The 21356-nt window shown below is 51.0% G+C and overlaps 10 protein-coding genes across 10 annotated transcripts; 5 read left to right on the top strand and 5 right to left on the bottom strand.

Moving 5' to 3' along the window:
• Nucleotides 1-268: 268 nt before the first annotated feature.
• On the top strand, nt 269-1247 carry ASPSYDRAFT_29228 (CSN8/PSMD8/EIF3K family protein; the record flags this gene model as incomplete). Its single annotated transcript, XM_040844617.1, has 2 exons — nt 269-438; nt 665-1247. 2 exons carry the CDS (start codon nt 269-271, stop codon nt 1245-1247), a joined length of 753 nt encoding a protein of 250 aa, XP_040704507.1.
• Nucleotides 1248-1716: 469 nt separating this feature from the next.
• On the bottom strand, nt 1717-3204 carry ASPSYDRAFT_130341 (small subunit rRNA maturation protein TSR4; the record flags this gene model as incomplete). Its single annotated transcript, XM_040840558.1, has 2 exons — nt 2958-3204; nt 1717-2892 (listed from the first exon to the last, which is right to left on the bottom strand). The coding sequence occupies exons 1-2, from the start codon at nt 3084-3086 to the stop codon at nt 1717-1719; spliced, it is 1305 nt and encodes a 434-aa protein (XP_040704506.1). The 5' UTR covers nt 3087-3204.
• A 320-nt stretch (nt 3205-3524) lies between these two features.
• On the top strand, nt 3525-5257 carry ASPSYDRAFT_146729 (putative prenylcysteine lyase; the record flags this gene model as incomplete). Its single annotated transcript, XM_040841649.1, has 2 exons — nt 3525-3684; nt 3735-5257. The coding sequence occupies 2 exons, from the start codon at nt 3525-3527 to the stop codon at nt 5255-5257; spliced, it is 1683 nt and encodes a 560-aa protein (XP_040704505.1).
• Nucleotides 5258-5757: 500 nt separating this feature from the next.
• ASPSYDRAFT_146314 (glycine hydroxymethyltransferase SHM2) lies at nt 5758-7282 on the bottom strand (the record flags this gene model as incomplete). Its single annotated transcript, XM_040841611.1, has 3 exons — nt 5758-6721; nt 6776-7140; nt 7235-7282. 3 exons carry the CDS (start codon nt 7280-7282, stop codon nt 5758-5760), a joined length of 1377 nt encoding a protein of 458 aa, XP_040704504.1.
• Nucleotides 7283-8373: 1091 nt separating this feature from the next.
• ASPSYDRAFT_29224 (RNA polymerase II mediator complex middle subunit MED9) lies at nt 8374-8979 on the bottom strand (the record flags this gene model as incomplete). The annotated part of the gene is made up of 1 exon (XM_040844616.1): nt 8374-8979. One exon carries the CDS (start codon nt 8977-8979, stop codon nt 8374-8376), a length of 606 nt encoding a protein of 201 aa, XP_040704503.1.
• A 235-nt stretch (nt 8980-9214) lies between these two features.
• ASPSYDRAFT_756605 (2,3-bisphosphoglycerate-independent phosphoglycerate mutase) lies at nt 9215-11262 on the top strand. Its single transcript, XM_040850812.1, has 4 exons — nt 9215-9368; nt 9464-9519; nt 9583-10903; nt 10969-11262. The coding sequence occupies exons 2-4, from the start codon at nt 9489-9491 to the stop codon at nt 11177-11179; spliced, it is 1563 nt and encodes a 520-aa protein (XP_040704502.1). The 5' UTR covers nt 9215-9368; nt 9464-9488; the 3' UTR covers nt 11180-11262.
• Nucleotides 11263-11612: 350 nt separating this feature from the next.
• Nucleotides 11613-12376, bottom strand: ASPSYDRAFT_756796 (tubulin-binding prefolding complex subunit YKE2). Its single transcript, XM_040850815.1, has 4 exons — nt 12221-12376; nt 11913-12108; nt 11767-11820; nt 11613-11704 (listed from the first exon to the last, which is right to left on the bottom strand). Exons 1-4 carry the CDS (start codon nt 12279-12281, stop codon nt 11701-11703), a joined length of 315 nt encoding a protein of 104 aa, XP_040704501.1. The 5' UTR covers nt 12282-12376; the 3' UTR covers nt 11613-11700.
• Nucleotides 12377-12715: 339 nt separating this feature from the next.
• ASPSYDRAFT_146960 (AAA family ATPase VPS4) lies at nt 12716-14200 on the top strand (the record flags this gene model as incomplete). Its single annotated transcript, XM_040841667.1, has 4 exons — nt 12716-13018; nt 13087-13415; nt 13471-13921; nt 13979-14200. 4 exons carry the CDS (start codon nt 12716-12718, stop codon nt 14198-14200), a joined length of 1305 nt encoding a protein of 434 aa, XP_040704500.1.
• Nucleotides 14201-17871: 3671 nt separating this feature from the next.
• Nucleotides 17872-18922, bottom strand: ASPSYDRAFT_756610 (putative spindle-pole body protein (Pcp1)). Its single transcript, XM_040850813.1, has one exon. It carries the CDS (start codon nt 18754-18756, stop codon nt 18142-18144), a length of 615 nt encoding a protein of 204 aa, XP_040704499.1. The 5' UTR covers nt 18757-18922; the 3' UTR covers nt 17872-18141.
• Nucleotides 18923-19120: 198 nt separating this feature from the next.
• On the top strand, nt 19121-21065 carry ASPSYDRAFT_56210 (putative regulatory factor Sgt1; the record flags this gene model as incomplete). The annotated part of the gene is made up of 3 exons (XM_040849178.1): nt 19121-19385; nt 19449-19648; nt 19704-21065. The coding sequence occupies 3 exons, from the start codon at nt 19121-19123 to the stop codon at nt 21063-21065; spliced, it is 1827 nt and encodes a 608-aa protein (XP_040704498.1).
• Nucleotides 21066-21356: the final 291 nt, after the last annotated feature.

Here is a 21356-nt window from a genome sequence, read left to right as displayed (position 1 = left end):
CATCAATACAACGTCGGCGATTTAGTTCTTGGTAGAATGCGGAGTGACCAAACAGAAGATGCAAATGGGGTGATCAACATACTAGCCGGCGGAACTTTCCCGTTCTGTGAGTTAATCCGGCGCTCGGAACAGCCGCACAGCAACACAATCGAAAATTGCTCCCATCAATTTTGTCCCGCATTGAGCAAAACGACCGATCAAGCCTCGAACCCACCCCGGTTTCCTCTCCCTTTTCCTTTCCACCTCCTCTATCCTACTCCGATCAAAGATGGGTGTCGCTTTCGACAAGTGTGACACACGACCGGCCAACATCGAGGCCATCCTCAGCGGCCTCGACCGGTATAACCCCGAGACAACCACAGTATTCCAGGACTACGTGGTTCAACAGTGCGAGGACCGGTCATTCGACTGCTATGCCAACCTTGCTCTTCTGAAGCTGTGAGTGCGATCTTGACACATTTACCGTTATTACGCCACGCGATCCATGTTGTCGGCTTTATATGATGTAGAAATCTTACTTAATTATCACGTTTCCTATTACCTGAGACCCAAATTTGGGCATGTTGAGCAATGTTTCTCTGAAAAAAAAAAAAAAGCCACTTTGAATCATATTATTTTGGCCTCAATTTGTGCTTTGCGCCCGCTAACTAACCGTCTGGTGCAGCTACCAATTCAACCCCCACCTCCTCCAACCAGAGACCGTGACCAACGTCCTCGTCAAGGCTCTCACCGTGTTCCCATCTCCTGCTTTCTCCCTCTGCCTCGCTCTTCTCCCCGCCTACACCCAGCCCTTCCCCAAAACCGAGGCCGAGGCCCAGGCCGCACAGACTTCCGACTTTGTCGAATCCGTCCAGAAGCTTGCTCGTCTGTCTTCTCTCCTCGAGTCCGCCCAATATGCTCAGTTCTGGTCAACGTTGAACTCCGATGACCTGTACGCTGACCTTGTTGCCGACGTTGCCGGCTTCGAGGAGCTCGTCCGCATCCGTATTGCCGTTGAGGTTGGTAAGGCCTTCCGTGAGATTAACGCCGAGGTCCTAGAGCAATGGCTTGACGTCCGGAACCGCGAGGCCCTCGAGAAGTTCGTTACCGAGGTTTGCAGCTGGGAGGTTGAGAAGTCCGGCTCCAGCACCGTCATCAAGGTGCCCACAAACAAGGAGAACGAGGCTCGCAGCGAAGTTAAGAGTGAGCGTGTTGGTGTCGATATGTTCGGCCGCGTCATCCGGAGAGGATTCGAGCAGGCTGCATAAGCTAATGAAACGAATTTCTGTTTCCTGTTTTCAAAATAATGAGTAAGGTCACGTGGAGATCTTGACATGTTATCCGTCTATGGAGACCACAACATGGACTCTCTGTCCAGTCCGGATCGACGAGATGAGTTCAAGCTTAAAATGATGATGACGGGGATAGACCAGCATGGGGAGGATTGGGAAGTCAGGACTGGCGCATTTGGCGTTGCGAATTTGCTTCTCATCATTTCATCATTCTATACCTAGGACAACCCGATTTTCCTCTGCCCTGTATCTACTACCTACTAGATCCCGAGAGATATCCTGTCTGAACATATCAGCGAATGACACCCGCTGAACGATTCAAAATTACAAACTTGATAGCAATCACCCAACAAAGCAAGCCAGTTGTAGTAGTAGGAGGAGGAGGAAACAAAACCATGTCTATATTCGTCATCAACATAAGGACATAACTGCGTAAGCATCGCATCTATTTAGCAGCTTCCTCCCACTGCACACCAGCCCATTCCTCCCTGTACCCAACAACACCCACCTCCGCGGGTCCACAGTTCTTATTACAGACCCCCATAATGATAGTGCCCCATTCCATACCTGCATCGTCCTTCCCAAGGCCAAGACCCTCTCTCCCATCCTCAAGAACACTAATCGCATGCGGCACAAGCTGCAGCTCAAACGCCCTCTCACTCCCACAAGACTCACACCGCGGCATGCGACTCCCACTACTCGGCGCCGTCGACACACCACCAAGCTTCGCAAAAGCAGACTCATGAAGTCGCTTCCCAACAGCATCAGTGTGAGAATACAAGACGGGTGTACCGCGGAATTCATATCGTAGCACTTGCTCGGGATTGTGGCCGAGCCGGGTAGAGAACTTGAGGAAGGCCTTGTCGAGCTCGGACTCGAAAGCGTCTTTGACGTCTGCACCGCCGGCTCCGCCCTCGGCATCCTCGGTCTCAATTGTGACGTTTTCGGGTATCTTGGGCGTTGGCGCACGTGAAAGGGTTTCGCCTTCAGCGTCGATGTAGAAGTTTGTGAAGGGTTCGGGGAACTCTGAGCGTTCTGGCCAGGGGACGGGAGGGCCTGATGGCTCCGGAGTTTGAGTAGATGATGCGGGATCGGAGACGCGAACCTTGTCGGCGAATGTTTCGGCTAGGGTACTGGGAGTTGGTTTTTCTTGAGATTGCGTAGCCGAAGTGTTGGCTGGTGCTGGTGCTGGCGCAGGAGCTGGGCTAGGGACAGGGGTAGAGAATGGGTTGCTTGGTTGGCCGGACGCGGGCTTCGATGAGAAGGGGTTTGCGTTCGCGGAGACACTGTTCACAAGGCTTGTGCCTCCGAACAGACTTGCACCAAGATCTGACTTGGGCGCTTGAGGCTGTTCCACCTCTTTCTTCTCGCGCTCCTGCTTTTCGGCCTTCTGCGGTGGCTGGTGGCTCTTGTGTCTTCTCGTCGCGCGCACGGCTCGAATACTGCCTGGCTTGCGGCTGCATGCTTTACGAGGACAGGAGAAAATGTATAATCGCCGATCAACATCGGGGAAGTGCTCATATAGCTCGCCGTCGAGTTCGAGGAGAAGCAGCATTAGGCCGTTGCACACTTTGCATTTGGCGAAATCACCGGGAGGCGGGGTAGAGTCGTCAATCCATGTCTGGATTGAAACGGGTCAGCATGGGCGGCTTCAAGAAATCGTTGATAATTGGCGTCTCAACATACTGGCCAGCCACCTATGTGGGTAACAGAATCCTCAATGATTTCCTCCGAGGCGTATCCCAGCACGACTCCAGTTTCTGTATAGTCCCCCTCATCCTCGAAGCCGGAAGAGTCGCTATCGTAGGGATCCATTGCGGCGATAGTCTAACCGTGGGTAGTAAACAGACAATTGAAACCAAGACCTTAAATACCAGAGAGCAATAATCTCTCTCAGCTGCCAGCGCAGTGTTAATGTGGCGGTAGTTATCTCCGTTGTTGTATAGACGAAAAAATTTAAAGATTTGGGCGATAAGCGATACGTACGGCACTAGCCCCACTCTGGACTAGCGTGTGATGACAGCTCCAGCAGTCTACAGCGTCGAGCTCACCTCATCAATAACTCCTCCATCCTCCCCGCAAAAGTCTTCTCATCGAGCGAATGCATCAATAAACTTAATAAAGCTTACATATATATAATATAGCCGATTTTGGGGGCTCTGAAGGCTAGGCTCCACCTCTATCGGAAACCGTGACTCTGTACCACAACCGGCCTAGCAATCGCGCTAAGCTCAAGATTCCATATCCTCCATCATGGGGTTCTTCTCCAGAGGTAGTAGTCTGAAATGCTGTCTATGGGTGTGGGCTCTCTTATATGCCACAACTCTTGCATTCATTCCCATCCCCAAACTTGGCCGTTCAAAAACACCCCTTCCCCCAGCCGGGCCGCGACCAAAACAAGTCGCAATAGTCGGTAAGTTCCTTTGCTGTATAGAACTCGGCTGTCATTGACATCTTTGACAGGAGCTGGCGCAGCCGGGGCATCTACTGCGTACTCACTGCGCAAGTACGCGGATGAAAATGGAGCCGCTGTGAATATTACTGTCCTCGAGCGTTCTTCTTATGTTGGAGGCCGCTCAACGACGGTCAATGTGTTTGATGACCCGACATACCCAATTGAGCTGGGTGCATCCATTTTCGTCGAGGTCAACTACAACTTAGTCAATGCGTCAAAGGAGCTTGGTCTTAACGTCAGGGGCGCCAGCTATGAGCGTCCCAAAGAGAGTGAAACCCTTGGAGTCTGGGATGGAAAGAGTTTCGTCTTCGTAATGGAGGACTCTGGCAGCTGGTGGGATATCGCCAAAATCATCTGGCGCTACGGCTTGGCTCCCATTCGGACTCAGAACCTGATGAAGAGTACCGTCAACAAGTTCCTCCAGCTCTATGAAGAGCCACTCTTTCCATTCAAATCTCTTACTGCTGCTGCTGCGTCATTAGGTCTATTGGATGCCACCTCCACACCCGGAGCTACATTCTTGGAAAAGAACAGCGTGTCGCCGGACTTCGCTCGAGAAGTCATCCAGGCAAGTACGCGGGTCAACTACGGGCAGAACCTACCTTTAATTCACGGCCTTGAATCAATGGTCTGCATGGCCACTGAAGGTGCTGTGTCTGTTGATGGAGGAAACTGGCGGATCTTTGACGGGATGCTCAAAGCTGCCCGTGCGGACGTGCGACTCAACCATACCGTAACGTCCATCAATCGGAACAAAGACAACATCATTACCCTGGACTTCAAAGATGAGCATACCCAACAAAGGGCCGAATTCGATGAAGTCGTTATCGCTGGGCCCTACCAGTACTCCGAAATCACCATCTCCCCACCACCCCAGCAAACTCCAGACACCATTCCTTTTCACACTCTCTACGTAACCCTCTTCTCTTCACCACACCGTCTGTCTTGGAAATACTTCAATCTCAAGGGCCCCTCCGACATTCCTCCCGAAACAATCCTCACCACCCTACCACACGGAACAGACCTCGGAGACACCGAGGAAGGCGTTGGCCCTGCCGGGTTCTGGAGTATCAGCACTCTCCGCACCGTGACAGAACCTTCAATTTACCCAGAAGAACCAGAAAAGCAACACTACGTTTACAAGATCTTTTCGCCCGAGCGCCCTACTGCCCGATTCATGCGAGACATCCTAGGTATCGACCAACCAGACCTGGAGTCAACTTCCTCAGGGTCAGCGGATGGTATCGACGACCTCAGTAAGGAAGATGTAAGCTGGTACCACGAGAAAACATGGCACCCTTATCCGTTCTTGTATCCGCGCGTGACATTCGAAGATCCGATTCTCGCCCCTGGTATTTGGTATACCGGTGGAATCGAGAGTTTCATTTCGACGATGGAGACAAGCGCGCTTATGGGGAAGAACGTGGCGGCGCTGATTTCGCACTCGTGGCTCGACCAGGGTGAGGATGGCGAGATTCGGGGTCTAGATGATTCTCCTGCTGTGGAAGAGGATGGGAGGGCCGAGCTCTGATTCTACAGCACTGTCCAGTCTCGTGAACAACGGCATCTGCTTCGTGGTTTTAATGTTACTGGAGTACGGCGTTATTATTAACAAATATTGATGGGAAATTGCAAAAGATAGTGAGATGCCATATATTGACGATGTCAATTGATTCATCATATCATTAATATGTAAAATGTAACTGCCTGTTGATAAAGACAGAACTGCACTGAAGCCAAAAAAAAAGGCGGTTAAAGCCTTTGAAAAGGGTAAACTTTTCCTGTTGAAGAGGGTGTTGAAGAAGCCATCCCAGTGCTATGTTTATTCACTTGCTCATGCATATCCATATCCCGTGACCCGCGTAAGGTTGAAAAAGCAGACCCGTAAACCCCAAAGAACGCACTCCGCGACCCGATTTTATGCGCAATGATGTTGAACTCGTACAAGAGTAATGTAACAAAAAAAAGGTAAAACAAAAGAAAATTGGTATCATATCCAAGAGTATGGGGTTAAGCCCAAGATTTTCCCATTTAAACGGGAAGAGGGAAGGAGCTGGCCCACTGGGCGACCTCCTTGCGCAGGTTGAGGATCTCAGGGACAGTCTCGGAAGCGACCTTAGCCTTGAAGTCCTTAAGCTTGTTGGCCTCCTTGGGGAGCTCAGCCTGGACAGACTTGCAGATGTTGATCGACTGGTCGATGTAGTGAGCGATGCGCTTGAAGTCATCCGCACTCATGCCACGGCTAGTCATGGCTGGGGCACCGATACGGATACCGCAGGGTGTAAGGGCAGACTTGTCACCGGGGATGGAGTTCTTGTTGCAAGCAATGTTGATCTGCTCAAGAACAGCCTCGACACGAGCACCGTCCAAAGACTTAGGGCGAAGGTCCAAGAGGACCATGTGGCTGTCGGTACCGTCGGAGACGAGCTTGTGGCCCATGACCTTGAACTCTTCCTCAAGAGCCTTGGCGTTCTTGATCACCTGCTCCTGGTACTGCTTGAACTCAGGGGTGGCAGCGTACTTAAGCGCAACAGAGAGAGCGGTGATGGTGTGGTTGTGGGGACCACCCTGGTGGCCAGGGAAAACGGAGAAGTTAATGGGGCCCTCAAGGTCATACATGATGTCCTTGCCAGTCTTGGGGTCGGTGTTGCGGACACCCTTGCGGAAGAAGATCATGGCACCACGGGGACCACGAAGGGACTTGTGGGTGGTGGTAGTAACAACATCGGCGTACTCGAAAGGAGAGGGGATAACGCCAGCAGCAATCAGACCGGAGATGTGAGCCATGTCCACAATGAGGTAGGCGCCGACCTTGTCAGCGATCTTGCGCATGCGAGCATAGTCAATCAGACGGCAGTAGGCAGAAGTACCAGCGACCAAGCACTTAGGGCGGTAGAGCTCGGCATTGGCCTCGAGGGTGTCGTAGTCGATGATACCAGTCTCAAGGTTGACGCGGTAGGGGAAGGTTTCGAAGTAGGTAGAGACAGCGGAGATCCTGTGCAATATGGTAAGCTACAAGTCCGAACCCCAGGTTGGCTATAGTACTCACTTTCTGGAGGGGGTCTGGTACCCGTGGCTCAGATGGCCACCGTGAGGAAGGTCGAGACCCATGAGACGGTCATGGGGACGCATGAGAGCCTGGTAGACCTGCAGGTTGGCCGGGCTACCACTCAAGCATTGGACGTTAACACCCCACTTGTCGGAGTCGAGGTTAAAGGCCTTGAGAGCACGGGACTGGCACAGAAGCTCAATGGCATCGATGTGCTGGTTTCCACCATAGTAACGAGCACCGGGGTAGCCCTCAGAGTACTTGTTGCACATGGGAGAACCAAGAGCATCGAAGACAGCGCGGGAGGTGAAGTTCTCAGAGGCAATCAAGACAACGGATTCACGTTGACGTTGGATCTCATTTTCCTACATGAGGCAACCAGGTCAGAATAGTTTCTTGGACAAGAGAAAACTCTGCATGTATCATTCTTGGATCATCAAGCTGCGGAGGGCCACGTACCATGATCTTAGCAACCTCGGGGTCTGAAGAGACGAGGCGGTCCTCCATTTGCTACATCGGTGAGTCAGTCATGCTCAATACGACATCTAAAGCTGGCAAAGCTCAATGGATGACTTACAGCCCGGTGGGCATCTGACAGAGCGTAGGCAGCCATTGTGAGAGGAAGTAGAGAGGTAGTGAGGATGAGAACGAGAAAACAAAAGCTGGAGGATGAAGAAGAGAACGGGGACGGCGAAAAGGTGGGAGGACGAGAAGAAAAGAAAAAATATGGTGGGGTAAAAAATAGCTGCCTCAGGAATCCAGCCTATCAATGAAACCGGTGAACCAGACCGCGATATCGGAGTTACGTTTCTTCGCTGGCCCACACTTGTCAGAGATGGTAAGCTTTAATTGGGCTAAAAGTTGTTTTACACTCCATAATACGGAAAGACGAGCTCGACTTATGGGATAAGATTAAGTGTATGTTATTCACGTAGTATGGTGGCATACCGGTAGTAATGAGGACCGCGGTGGCTGTACTCCGTCGAGGTGTCTGTCCCCCGCTCAAGGTCCCCTCCAGTCTTCGGGGTTCGGACTCTTCAATTCAGGACCATCTGGCGCCCATTGTCCTGGGAACCCTCTGTGAAAGTGTAAAGGCCTGAATCAAGTGCATCGGCAGAAGCAGCATTGATTTTGAGCTTAACTGGCTATCAGGGTTGAAGGTTAAAGCGTCATCTTGCGCTGGCGCAAATACGTATGTAAGGGCTGGGTGATGCCAGCACCAGATTGAAGCGGTCGGAATGATGACGATTGACCAAGCTGTTGTTGGGCTTTGGATCACCCCGTCGAATACAGGGGTACTGAGGGCGTCTGGCTTGTTGAGAGGTTTCCGAAGATACTTGTCGGTATTCAACTCTGGTACTCCACATTCAGAAAGCAATTGACGGCGTTCGCCTTAGTATTTCAATGAATTCTAGCGACGCGAGCGTCATTCCAACACGATTCGTCCAGTCTCCTAACCAGACACTAGCTCCCACCCTCGTGTGGGACAGAGAATCAAAGCACTGGGATGGGAGCAGGGCAGTTATTTCGCCGTATGAACGCAACTCAATCCCCTGTGTACGGTAAGAATTGCCTTGTCCTCACTAGGCTTTCCAGCTTCAAAGACCAGGTGCTTTAGCCTTTTCAGATCCAGTATTGTTTGCTCTTCTTCCAAAATCGGAAATCACGGATTTCAGCCTTGAAATCTTGTCTTCAAGGTCGTGGATTTCTCTTTCCTGCTCACCAACCGTACGGTCCACGTCAGGTAAGCTCTCCACCACGCCTTGTGCCTTTTGTATCCGAATCTTGATCGAGCTGACCTCTGTCGGAAGATTCTTGGCGTCTAATTGGGGAGGCAAATTTGACCCAAATGCTGCTATCTCAGCCGCCGCGGACGTTGGGCCAGGGCCCGAGGTTGAAACGCCTCCTAGCAGTTCAGTATTGTTGTTATCATTGCCAACCGCTGAAGTCGGTTGTTGATGTTGCGCCTGACTTGGATCCGCTCCAGGAGCAGCGTCATTTCCGGCGTTGGCGGCCCCTTCCCCGTTCGCTTGAGGGGAGAGCAGTCGGAGAATCACGCCATGTAACGGGGGGATGAAATCGAAGGTCTGCGGAGGTGGAAAAGAGACAGCCGGCGGCGTTGCAGGCGAGTCGTTAATCGCTGGGGTTTCGGGCGCAGATGATTTTGGGCCTGGTGTAACGGCGGTTGGCGATCTGGAAGCCATCACGGTTGTGGGGGGGAAAATAGGAGGCGAACAGAAAACGATCCGAGGTGAGTATCCGTGGGAGCGAACCGGAAGTCAGAAAATACTAATAATGGGGCTCCAGATAGCAAAACAATGTTGACTCTCCCGAAAGCTGGGGAATTGTTTAGGGAAGAGTCGGAACGCGGTCGAGAACGGAAGAGCGACAGCAAAAGTGACGTAGAAATCGCGGAAAAAGAAAGAAAAGCGCCGGTTTCCCAAAGCGTCACCGGCGCCCCTCCCCCTCCATACTATTCTTTCCAGCTGTTGCTCTCACCGGCTACCGTCACAACTTCACGATTTTTTTTTTCCTGCTCTCTTCTACCCCTTGTTCATCTTCGATTTATTTTGCTTATTTACTTTATTTTTCTGTGAGTACCTCATTCCCCTCAATTGACTCTCTACGGTCTGCAATTCCGTAGTTATTGCCATTATCATGAGCTGACATTAATTCTCCGCTTCCAAGATCAGCTACGAGCTAGATATTCATTATGGCCAAGGTTGACCAGAAGGTTGCTCTGAGTATGCACTTACACATTCCCAACAAGGTCTTACAAAACGACAGTCATTAATACGAACATGTAGTTGTCATCGACGGTTGGGGTGTCGCTGGCCCCAACACTCGCGAAGATGGCGATGCTATCGCAGCTGCGGAGACCCCGTTCATGTCCGGTTTCGCTGAAGCCAATTCGAAGACGGCTCAAGGCTACACCGAGCTTGATGCTTCATCGCTCGCCGTCGGATTGCCCGAGGGCCTGATGGGTAACAGTGAGGTCGGTCACTTGAACATCGGTGCTGGTCGTGTCGTCTGGCAGGACAGTGTGCGCATCGATCAGACACTTAAGAAGGGAGAGTTGAGCAAGGTGGAAAACATTGCTGCATCTTTCAAGCGTGCTAAGGATGGCAATGGCCGTCTGCACCTCCTAGGTCTTGTTTCCGATGGTGGTGTCCACTCCAACATCACCCACCTTATCGGTCTGTTGAAGGTCGCCAAGGAGATGGAAATTCCTGAGGTCTTTATCCACTTCTTCGGTGACGGACGTGATACCGACCCCAAGAGTGCCGCCAAGTACATGCAGCAACTGCTTGATGCTACCAAGGAAATTGGCATTGGTGAAATTGCCACCATCGTCGGACGCTACTATGCTATGGACCGTGACAAGCGCTGGGAGCGCGTTGAGGTTGGTGTGAAGGGTATACTCTCCGGTGAAGGCGAGGAGAGCTCCGATCCCGTTAAGGCCATTGAAGACCGCTACGCTCAGGACCAGACAGACGAGTTCCTTAAGCCTATCATCGTTGGCGGCAAGGACAGGCGTGTGCAGGATGACGATACCCTCTTCTTCTTCAACTACCGCTCCGACCGTGTTCGTGAGATCACGCAGCTTCTCGGAGACTACGACCGCTCGCCTAGGCCCGACCTCCCCTACCCTAAGAACATCCACATCACCACCATGACCCAGTACAAGACCGACTACACCTTCCCAGTCGCTTTCCCCCCTCAGCACATGGGCAACGTCTTGGCCGAGTGGCTCGGCAAGAAGGATGTCCAGCAGTGCCACGTCGCTGAGACTGAGAAGTATGCTCACGTCACCTTCTTCTTCAACGGTGGTATCGAGAAGCAGTTCCCTGGTGAGGTCCGCGACATGATCCCCTCTCCCAAGGTTGCCACCTACGACCTCGACCCCGAGATGAGCGCCGAGGGTGTCGGGAAGAAGATGGAGGAGCGCCTCGCCGAAGGCAAGTTCGAATTCGTGATGAACAACTTTGCTCCTCCTGACATGGTTGGTCATACTGGTGTCTACGAGGCTGCCATCAAGGGTGTCGCAGCCACCGACAAGGCCATCGGTGTCATCTACGAAGCCTGCAAGAAGAACGGCTACACACTCTTCATCACCGCTGATCACGGGTAAGTTCTGTCATCCCATGTAGACCTACCCGAAACCAACACAAGCTAACCCGACCACCTTGCAGAAACGCTGAGGAGATGCTCAACGAAAAGGGCACCCCCAAGACATCCCACACCACCAACAAGGTTCCCTTCATCATGGCCAACGCCCCCGAGGGCTGGAGTCTCCGAAAGGAACCTGGTGTCCTCGGAGACGTTGCACCAACCGTCCTCGCTGCCATGGGCATCGAGCAACCCGAGGAAATGTCCGGAGAAAACCTGCTTGTTAAGGCATAAATGTAATAAAGAATATAGATTTTCTTTCAGCTAACTAGAGATAGCTTTATTTATGAAGAGATGAATAGTCATGGAGTTTTGAATTGAGCATAGACTGTAGCTCTCAAATATCTTTCTGATGCCATGGCAAGCCAAGACAATCAACACCAGTAGCAACCAAGTGTGAATGTCCACCTTCAGCCCTACGCTTAATGTAGCAGATAGGCAAATTTCCAATCCTAACCATATACCAACAAATCTTTCTCCAAGGCTCCCCTGTCAGCCGAATTGGCTTTCTCGCAGGCGACCATCACGGGCCCCAATTCTTCGCTACCAAGCGGGAAGAATGCACCGTGTAAATTGCTAGCTCGAATGGCGTTCATAAATTGGGTATCGCTCCATCCATTTCCTCTACTTCCCGAACAATAGCATAGTCCTGGCCCTTAATCCGACGGTTTTGAGGCAAGCTCAAGCTCACGCAGAGGCAGAGGCAGAGGCAGAGGCGGCAGCAGCCTGTTGCTGAATCTGGCTTTGGAATTGGATCATCTAGATCACCAATTAGTCTGAGATTAGCCGTTAAAATTGCACTCAGAAAACTCACGTCTGACCGCTTCTTATCGGTCTTTTCTTCGTTCTCCTTTATTTGGCCCTCGATCCGTTTACTGCGAATTCACAATAAGCAAAGGTCCCCATTCGTTTCCTCGACTCCAGCTTCTGCGCATTAAGTAGTCGATATCAGAGGACGTAGACATACATCTCTTTCTCGATAAACTCTAGTCGACCATTAACGGCCATCAATGCCTCGCTCTTATCTTGCTTCAACAGTACAGGCCCGATGAGCTTGAAGATGTTGGCGTCATCGTCGAGAGACGTGAACTCGGTCTGGACGCTCTTGTTCTCCTGCTGTTGAGATTCGAGCTTTTGGCGCGCATCGACAAGGCCGTCAAGCTCTGTTGAGCCATTCGTGTTAGTGCGCTGTCTTATAAAGGATTGCTATAATAGATCGCGGAGGGGGTTCACTGGTGCCCCGCTCCGCTTATAAGGGAGCAGTTGTAGACGTACCGGTCTGGAGAGTCTGATATTCCTCCGACAAAGCTTGCATCTGCTTCTGCGGGTCTGCCATAGTTAAGAAATATAGGGAAAATCAAGAGGGAAAAGGGACTGAGAGGGGAAAAGTTGATGGCTGATGATAGAGCGGCAGAAAAGCATCCAGAGCACAAGAGAGCCACCGAAAGGCGGCGTTGTCCAGAGAGACCGATCACCTCGCTCTCCACCCCATCTGATCCCCGCGAACAAAACAACGCTGCTGCTCTCTACTCGTCGCTCGTATTGTTTTTCTCTTTCTCGTCCTGCCTAGACTTCCCTCGTAACGAGAAATCTTCATCCTCGAGTCTCTCGTTCCACCGCATTACGAGCTCCCAGGCAACCCTTCGGTTCCCTCCAACTCCCCGCCTTCGAGTACCCCCTCTTTGCCTCTCAGCCAGCCGTACCTGATCGAATCGCCCCCCGGAAACGGAAAAGAAGTAACCAACAAGCCCCTGGAAATCTGCCGCCAGAATGAGCAACACCGACTTCCTCGGCCGCGCGATCGACACCGTCAAGAAAGCTATCGAGAACGACAATGAGGGCGAGTACGAGAAAGCTTATCAGCAATATTACTCCGCGCTAGAGCTGTTCATGCTTGCTCTGAAATGGGAAAAGAACCCCAGGTCCAAGGAGATGATCCGCGCAAAAACGGGCGAATACATGGATCGCGCGGAGAAGCTGAAGAACCATCTGGCATCGCAGGATAGTCGGAAAAAACCAAGTGCGGTAGGCGCCAACGGCAAAGTGTCGCAAGGCAGTGGGAAAGGCGGGTATGTTTTCCTCTAGTCTCTATTATGAATTTCGGCTGTACTAATCTGCGTTTCTTGTTGCCATATAGAAAGGAAGAGGACGACGGTGAGGACGCCGATTCGAAAAAGCTACGATCCGCCCTTGCTGGTGCCATCTTGTCAGAAAAGCCGAATGTGCAATGGGAGGATGTTGCGGGACTTGATGGCGCAAAGGAGGCCTTGAAGGAAGCAGTCATTCTCCCAATAAAGTTTCCACACCTGTTTACTGGACGGCGACAACCGTGGAAGGGTATTCTACTCTATGGACCTCCGGGTACTGGAAAGTCATATCTCGCCAAGGCTGTCGCGACAGAAGCCAACAGCACATTCTTCAGTGTCAGCAGTAGTGACCTGGTTTCGAAATGGATGGGTGAGAGTGAAAGGTAAACTTCTGAAACCTGTGTGGCCTGCCTATCCAGAACTGACATCACTTCACAGGCTCGTGAAGCAGCTCTTTAACATGGCTCGAGAGAACAAGCCCGCGATTATTTTTATCGATGAAGTCGATGCGCTCTGTGGTGCTCGTGGAGAGAATGATTCCGAGGCGTCTCGCCGTATCAAGACGGAATTGCTTGTCCAAATGGACGGAGTAGGCAATGACTCCAAAGGCGTTCTTATTCTAGGTGCAACAAATATTCCATGGCAGCTCGATGCCGCTATTCGCCGAAGATTCCAACGACGAGTCCACATTAGTCTACCAGATGTAAACGCGCGCATGAAGATGTTCATGCTAGCAGTGGGCTCGACACCTTGTCTTATGACACAGGCCGACTACCGGTCACTCGCAGAACAGAGCGAGGGCTACTCTGGTAGCGATATCAGTATCGCCGTCCAAGACGCACTTATGCAACCCATTCGCAAAATCCAGACAGCAACACACTACAAAAAGGTAAGGTCAACCTTCTTTTTCAAGCTCAGTCGGTCCCCTTGCTAACTCAGTTCACAGGTATTACATGAAGGCCAAGAGAAATTAACCCCATGCTCCCCCGGTGACAATGGCGCAATGGAAATGAGGTGGGAGAACGTCGAGGCCGAGCAACTCCTAGAACCTCCTCTCGTGCTCAAGGACTTCATCAAGGCCGTCCGCAACTCGCGACCAACGGTCAGCCAAGATGATCTAAAGAGAAATACGCAATGGACCGAAGAGTTCGGCAGTGAGGGTGCCTAATTCTACATGTCTCGTCTCTCAGTCCTTTTTCTGCGTATTGATCCCCGGTGTTGAATCTGATAGACCCTTCCTCTATACATAACGCCGACATTAGCGTTCGCCCATATTGTTGGTTATACCTATGCGCGCCGCTCTCCCATTCCCGTCGTCATCACGAAGTCATCCCTGGTCCACTTATTGCTCGTTCACCTACTACCTTTGATGCGGTTCATGTCCATTTTCTCCTCACATACCGGTGTTAAGCGTTTTTATCTGTTGGATGAGGCTACCTAGGCAGGCAAGGCGTTACATTACTTTCAACTGTTTCTTGAATTCACTGCATACCTAAATCTAGTGCCAAAATACAACCAACAACAACTTGAACTTAAGACTTCGTATGCACTGTACAATCGTGTGCTTGCTGTCCCTTTCAACCATCTTTCTCCGTATCTATCTGCCAACGTAACAATAGCATAATACAGGCCAGCGAGTTGGATGAACGGCAGGAAGATGGGCAATTAACTTTTTTTGGCTGAATATGCAGAAAACGTCCAAAGAAGCCCTTGGTAATAGGTATTCATGCGACTGAAAACTAAATCTTAAACCAAGAGCACGGCACCAAATCATGTCATCCACGTAGCCCCAGGAAAACGCCAATACATGTAAATGAAAGCAAAGCACGAAGATAAGACAAAATCAACAAAGGCCACAATCGTCGCTGGGGAATCACTTATTTAATATAAACAAAAAGGGAAAAGAGCTTCTAAAACTTCGAAAGGAACGGAGCGCAGTTCTATGCCTTTAATGACTCCCTCTCCCTCCTCTTCATAACTTCATTCTTAGCCCGCTTGAGGCCCTCGCCTAGCTTTGTCGTCTTCTTCCACTCGCGGCCCATCTTCTGCATTCTAACGATGGCCTTGACCATGGAAACGGCTGTCTTGAGCTTCTCAGTTGGTGTGCGGGTATTGTTGCGATCACGGGGCTTAACACCCATCTCAGAGATCATGCGGAGGTCGGCTTCATTGCTACACAGAGAAATTCAGTCAGTAAACTTGCCTTAGAAAATAATTGCGGCCGGACGACATACCAAGCAACGCGAACACGTTCCCCGAGTTCCATCAGGCCCTTACTCCATGCCAGGTCACAACGGAACTTCTGCTCCCTCCTGAGTCGGGCGCGGAGCCAGAGGATTTCCTTGCCTAGGCCGAGCATCTCCTTTTCGTGCTTGGTCCTATTCTCTCCCTTGGTTCCTGCCTTCTCCATGGCCTGCTTGTAGCGGTCTTGAAGAGAGTCGAGCTCTTTGATTGCTGCGTTAGCCTTGCGAGCGTAAGACGCACGTTCTTCTCGGATTCTGCGAATCCTAGCTTCAGCGTCGTTCACCTGAGCTTCTTTCTCTGAGACTTGGAGGGCCAAAGATTCAGCCTCCAAGGTAGATTGTTTGAGAAGCTCATGCAGATCACGCTGGTCTTCCTCCCGCATTGCAGCTCGTTCGAGACTATGGGTCTTTGATTTCAGCTCCCTTAAAGCACGATGCGCGTCTGAGAGCTGCTTCCTTAGAGACCGGACCTCTTCATGCAATTTACTAGCAGGTGACGACGAAGGGGATTGGGTGTCGAGTTTCTTGATCGTTGCATCATGCAGCTCTCTCTCGAGCTCTACGACCTTCGACTTGTAGGCACGGATCGAAGCCTTCTGGTCGGCTTCGCGCTGAATCAAAGCCTTCTCTCGCTTCCGCACTTCATCCAGGCTATGACGCAGAACTGATAGATCTGCTGCGGTAGTTGACTGCTCATAGTCCGCAGGAGGCTGTTGCTCGAGAAGTTCTTCCAGCTCATGGATACGTCTCTCGAATCGTTGTAGTTTGCTTTTAGCCAACGCGAGTTCTCGTTCTTTTCCACCGGAAGCCGACTGCAGTTTGTCATGGAGCTGATCAATTTCGGCAGACAAACGGTTCTCTTCCAGAGCAGCCCTTTCAATCTCACTTCCTAGTTGATTTTCAAGCGAGTCTTTGGTGTCCAGGAGCGACATTCTGTCCTCTTTGAGCCTCTTGAGTTCGTTTTCCAGCCGAAGCGATGTTTTTCGAAGCTCAATCTTCTCCTTATCAAACTTGGTCGTATCACCCACTTGGTTCTGGGCTTGATCTAGCTGCGCTTGGAGCTCATCGCGTTCCGTCTCGATTTCGACCTTTGTCGTTCTCAAGTCATGCAGCTCAACATGTGCGTTGGCCAATTGATCGCGAAGCTTCTGCTTATCAGCAAGTATCTTCTGTACTTGGCCATCCTGTTCAGTGGGACCTTTCTCGGAGCGTTCTTTGGCGTATTCCTGTTCTTCCTCTAGGTTTGACTGCAGAACAACCACCTCATCCTCCAGAGACTGTACCCTTTCCTTGAGTGTTGCTTCCGCGCGCCTCGATAGGCGAAGCTCCTCTTTGACAGAGAGTAGCTCATGCCGTATTTGGTCAATGACTTCTCGCTTCGCAGCCAGGTCATCATTCAATTCTTTCACTTGTCGACCAAGAACAGCCTCGGCATTGAAATGCCTCGCTTTCTCGCTATCGATGACGTCTTGCAGTTTAGACTCTTTCCCTGTCAGCGTGTGCTCCACTTGTTCGAGCTTCTCGATAGTCCGCTTGAAACCTGCAGCTTGATCTTCCGCCCTGTCCTTTTGAACTTGTAAGTTGCGCCTCATGCTCTCCCACCGATCTTGCTCGAGGGCGAATTGTCCTTCTTTATCTTCAATTTCGTGGTGAAGGGACTCTATTTCTTCTTGCAATCGCTCAATATCCTCCAAGTACTGGGAGCGCACATTCTCCGCCTCTTCCGTTGCGTTATGTTTCTCGGCGTCGAGTGACTCCTGGAGCTCGCGAATTTTAGACTGCGCTTTTGCAAGTTCGCTTTGCAGGTTCCCGGACTCATCTGTCAGTGCGTGGTGTCGAGTATGGAGGAGAGCCTTTTCATCGCTCCTGCGTTGGATTTCATCTTGTGCTTCATGAAGCTGGGCGTTTAGGCTGTCCCGTTCCTGGCAGGCCAGCTCGCGCTCTCGTCTTATTTGACTGAGCTCTTCCAGTAACGTCTGTTGTTCGTTGTCCGTGTTCTGGCGAGACTTCTGAGATTGCTCTTCAAGGCTAGTCATTCGTTGAGCTCTTGATTCAAGCTCCTCTTTGAAGTCATTGTTCTTCTGGCGAAGCTCCTTCACTTCCTCTTCCAACTGACGGGTAAGGCCCTTAGTGCTAAAAGATTTGTTTGCCATCTCATCCTGCAGCTCCTGTAGGTTCTCCTCAGCCCGCTCCTTCTCCTCCACGGCCTGCTGTTCGGAGGTTCGTGCTTCAATAGCCTCCGATTTCGCTTGGTCAAGTGAATCCTGGAGCTCCTCCAGCTGTTCCTTGGCTCGTCGAAGCTCGGATTCCAATTCAGACAGTGCATCGTTTTCTTGGCCGTCCTTATCTTTCAGTTCCTCGATCTCTTCCTCGCGCTCCTCAATTGTGCGGTCTTTCTCCCTAAGAGACATTTCCAAGTCCTCAATGTCATCTCGAAGCTTGTCAATTTCCTCGGACTGCGAGTCCCTTGCTTCCCTTAACTGCTCTTGGAGTTCTCTCACACGCTGGTCCCTGCTATCAAGCTCCTCCCGCATTGACTCCATCTCACGTTGTACAGTCTCGTCCGTATGTCTTTTGCGCATCTTTTCCTTAAGGTCCTGAAACTGTTGGCGGTAGGCTTCTAGGTCGCGTTCGGCTTGTTGGAGACCCTTTTTATACCGTGAGATATCGCGTTGCATCGTCAATTTTGAGACCTTGAGTTCTGTATTCTCCAGGAGTGCTGTCTGACTGTAAGCCGGTCCGGCCTTTTCTAATTGTTCTTGGAGGAAGTGGATTTTCAATTTGAGCCCGAAGTTGTCCTTGTCAAGCTTATCGATTATCTGCAGAAGTCAGCACATCATCCATAAAAAAATGAATTAATAATATGTTATGGTACCTTTTCCTGTTCTTTTAATGTCATATTATTCCCGTCGCCGAGGATATTTCCATCTCTGCTGGTAAGCCCTGGGAGCGGTGTGCCCTGGACACTGCTGCTAGCTATTTGGGGAACAGGCGTCGGGTCGTCGACCGTCGCGTCTTCCTCATCAATGCCCGTCATATCCACACCAGGTAATCCTGGCGTGTTTCCACTACTTCGATAGCCCGGCTTCAGATAAGATGGGGTCTTCGGCGCGCTGGGCCCACCTCGCGCTGTTGACACATTTTTCATGTAATTATTCTTCATCGCGCTCTTCAGCATTGGAGTGAATTCACCCTTAACAGCCGCTGTGGGAAGCTGTTGTCGTGAATTCAGCGCGCTCCTCGTTGACTTCGAGCCGCCAGTCGCCCGGGGTGTGTTGAGTTTCGATCCTGCAGAGCTACGTCTGCGCCCGTCGCCGAGAACCTTAAGAACATCCTCATCTTTCGAGGGTGTTTGGAATGAGTTTTCGACCGAGTCGAGGGCCGATAGATTGTGTCGTCCGACGCTGCGATAGCCATTCGTCAGGTAAGTCGCGTTCCCGTCGACTTCGGTGCGCGGGGTGTCGATGTATGGGTAAGCCATTTCCGGATTGAATCACGCGAAAAAAAATTACTGTAGTTAGTAGATTCAACAAATTTCCAATGTCCTCCGGCGCACAAGCATCCCCGACAACGCGGGACAAGAGAGTTGGGCTCAATGAGTAGGAACAAGACGCATTGATGATAGACGTGTTTTGGGCGGTGAAAGTAAATGCTCGGAGTTGTTGACATCTAGCTCGAAGCGGCTTAGCGTCAACGGCAGCACATGTCGGACCGGGGATTATCCGCGTTTCGGTCGGTATGAAGTCATACCGGTGGTAATTTTAGCCTCTGGATTTTGGACTTGCGGCGAAAGGAAACGCGATAGTCCCTGTGCAAATTAGGGAGCTTTTAAGAAGTCGCTCATCATGGCGCCCATGTCGCAGGAGGATATCGAGTGGTTCAAGTCCACATTTAGGCCCATTCCGAAACCTGAACTGCCGGACGACTGCATCGAGTACTCGTTACAATATATCCCTTCAAGCCCCGCACCCGCCGTTGTCGATGAGGTCGCAGATACACGAGCACGGTTGGCGGAGGTGCAGAGATCTTCTGCTGAATTGACTAAACAATTACTAAAAGATTATATATGGCAAAGAGAGGCATTTCGTCTTGAGATTACCAAAAAAGACGGTATGTTTGCGCTTCGCAATGCGGCTTTGCCTCACGAGCGTATCTAACAAGACCATGTCTTAGGAACAACCATATTAAGCGGTCGGACGAATTTTGGAGACTCGGTTGAAGACGAATGGGTGATTGTGTATCTGTTGCGGGAGTTGACGAAGAAACACCAAGATATTTGGGCTACAGTAACAGATAATGATGGCCAGTTCCTCCTTGCAGAGGCTGCCGGCGCCTTGCCTTCATGGCTGGAGCCAGAAATAGCAGATAATAGGGTATACTTCGCCTCTCAGACCCACGACTTTACTGCATATGCTAACTGCGCATTAGGTATGGCTGCATCAGGGAGAACTTGTTGTCATCAGGCCGAAGAGTGAAAAGGGCAGAGTCACGGAAACGATATCCCTGCTGGAGGCGAGGAACATAATAAAAGAGGACCCCAAGCGACTTATGCGCTCACGCATGATTCAGGAAGAGGCGTTTTACCGACTACGAAATTATCCCAAGCAGATTAGTGAGAATCTACATTCGGCGTTGGTTACTATCCCTCGCAAGGTGGCCTATCTCTTGCATCAAAAGCCCGCTTATATATCTCCTGCTGTCGAAGCCTTTTACCTTCGGGATCCTATCGCATTGAGGCCTCTTCGAGGCAAAGATGCAGGAGACCTGATTTTCAAGCCTGAGGATTCCGTAACAGTGAGCACCCGATTTACACGGACTGGCTATGCGCAAGTTAAAAGCCAAGATTTCCCGGCTCCCAAATCCTGGGTCGGTAAATTACCTTCTATCGAGGATCGGAAGTTATATGACCGTGCCGATACGGGTATGAAGGTTACTTCTGGATTCGAAATGCTTCTCACAGACCCCCAGAACCAGGATAAGCCGCTAGTGCGAGAGATGAAACTTATACTCGAGGATCTAGATACTGGAGATGAGACTCTTCCCACCGACGAAGAGATTCAAACTTGGGAGAAGCGTGAGGATGACGAGAAGTGGTTGGACATAAACTTTGAAGACTTGGACACGGAGCTTAAGGGGAAGGGTAAAGAGAAGGAAAAATCTGCGGGAGAATTTGGCGACTCCAATGCACAAGAAAATCTGCAACGGATAGTTGCTCAGTTTGAGAAATTCTTAAACGACGAATCAGCTGGCTTCGAAGGGGCCGATTTCGTTGACGATTACGGATCAGATTCTGATGTCGACGAAGACGAGGAAGGAGAATTGGATAGCGAAGGGGAGGACAAAGACGCATCCTTTGACGAGGAAGAGTTTTCCAGAATGATGAGAGAGATGATGGGCATGCCGTCTATGCCGCCTTCTATGCCTGGTCTCAGCGGACCATCTGCACCACCGAAGCCGTCCAAACGAGTGGAGGAATTGGACACCGACTCCGAGGATGACACTGAACAAATACAGCAGCTTTCAAGAGAAATGGAAGCTGAATTGAAAGGAACAGGAGTTCTCAACTTGAACCGCCCTGGTGATGTCTCTCAGGACAAACGTGCCGTGTCTCAGGAAGAAACAAACGATGGGGTAAATGAGGGCGCGGAAGCCGAGGGCGATAACATCAATATAAACCTTGTGAAGAACCTCTTGGAAAGCCTCCAGGGACAGTCGGGGTCGGCGGGCCCAGCAGGGAACATACTTTCCATGATGAATGTGCCCATGCCGAAAGACGATCGCGAACGGTGATCTACTCTACAAATTGTAACGACTTCATGTTTTGCATTTCCAGGAGCACGGTGTATATACTGAGACGGAGGATAGATTGGACAGCATCATATAGAACAGGATCATCACGGAGTATGTCTTTTTAACCCACTGAAAACCAGCCCGTGCTGAAGAGCATACTTTTCCAGATTTGGACGCCCGGATGGCCACGGGGATAGACGTTATCGGTCACGTGTTGCTGCTTATCGGGATTGTTCCCCTCTCGATCTCTCCGCCTCCTTCCTGGTTCTTCCTCCTCTTCCACCCCACCAC

The sequence above is a fragment of the Aspergillus sydowii genome (assembly GCF_001890705.1).
Source record: "Aspergillus sydowii CBS 593.65 unplaced genomic scaffold ASPSYscaffold_3, whole genome shotgun sequence".
NCBI lineage: Eukaryota > Fungi > Ascomycota > Eurotiomycetes > Eurotiales > Aspergillaceae > Aspergillus > Aspergillus sydowii.
This window is presented reverse-complemented; position numbering and strand designations above follow the sequence as displayed.

Coding starts and splice junctions, on each gene's coding strand:
- ASPSYDRAFT_756610 (XM_040850813.1), bottom strand. CDS start 18,756: ATGGCTTACCCATACATCGACACCCCGCGCACCGAAGTCGACGGGAAC.
- ASPSYDRAFT_756605 (XM_040850812.1), top strand. CDS start 9,489: ATGGCCAAGGTTGACCAGAAGGTTGCTCTGA. Junction 9,520..9,582: donor TGACCAGAAGGTTGCTCTGA/GTATGCACTTAC, acceptor ACGAACATGTAG/TTGTCATCGACGGTTGGGGT. Junction 10,904..10,968: donor TTCATCACCGCTGATCACGG/GTAAGTTCTGTC, acceptor ACCACCTTGCAG/AAACGCTGAGGAGATGCTCA.
- ASPSYDRAFT_756796 (XM_040850815.1), bottom strand. CDS start 12,281: ATGGCAGACCCGCAGAAGCAGATGCAAGCTTTGTCGGAGGAATATCAG. Junction 12,109..12,220: donor ATATCAGACTCTCCAGACCG/GTACGTCTACAA, acceptor ATGGCTCAACAG/AGCTTGACGGCCTTGTCGAT. Junction 11,821..11,912: donor GAGTTTATCGAGAAAGAGAT/GTATGTCTACGT, acceptor GTGAATTCGCAG/TAAACGGATCGAGGGCCAAA.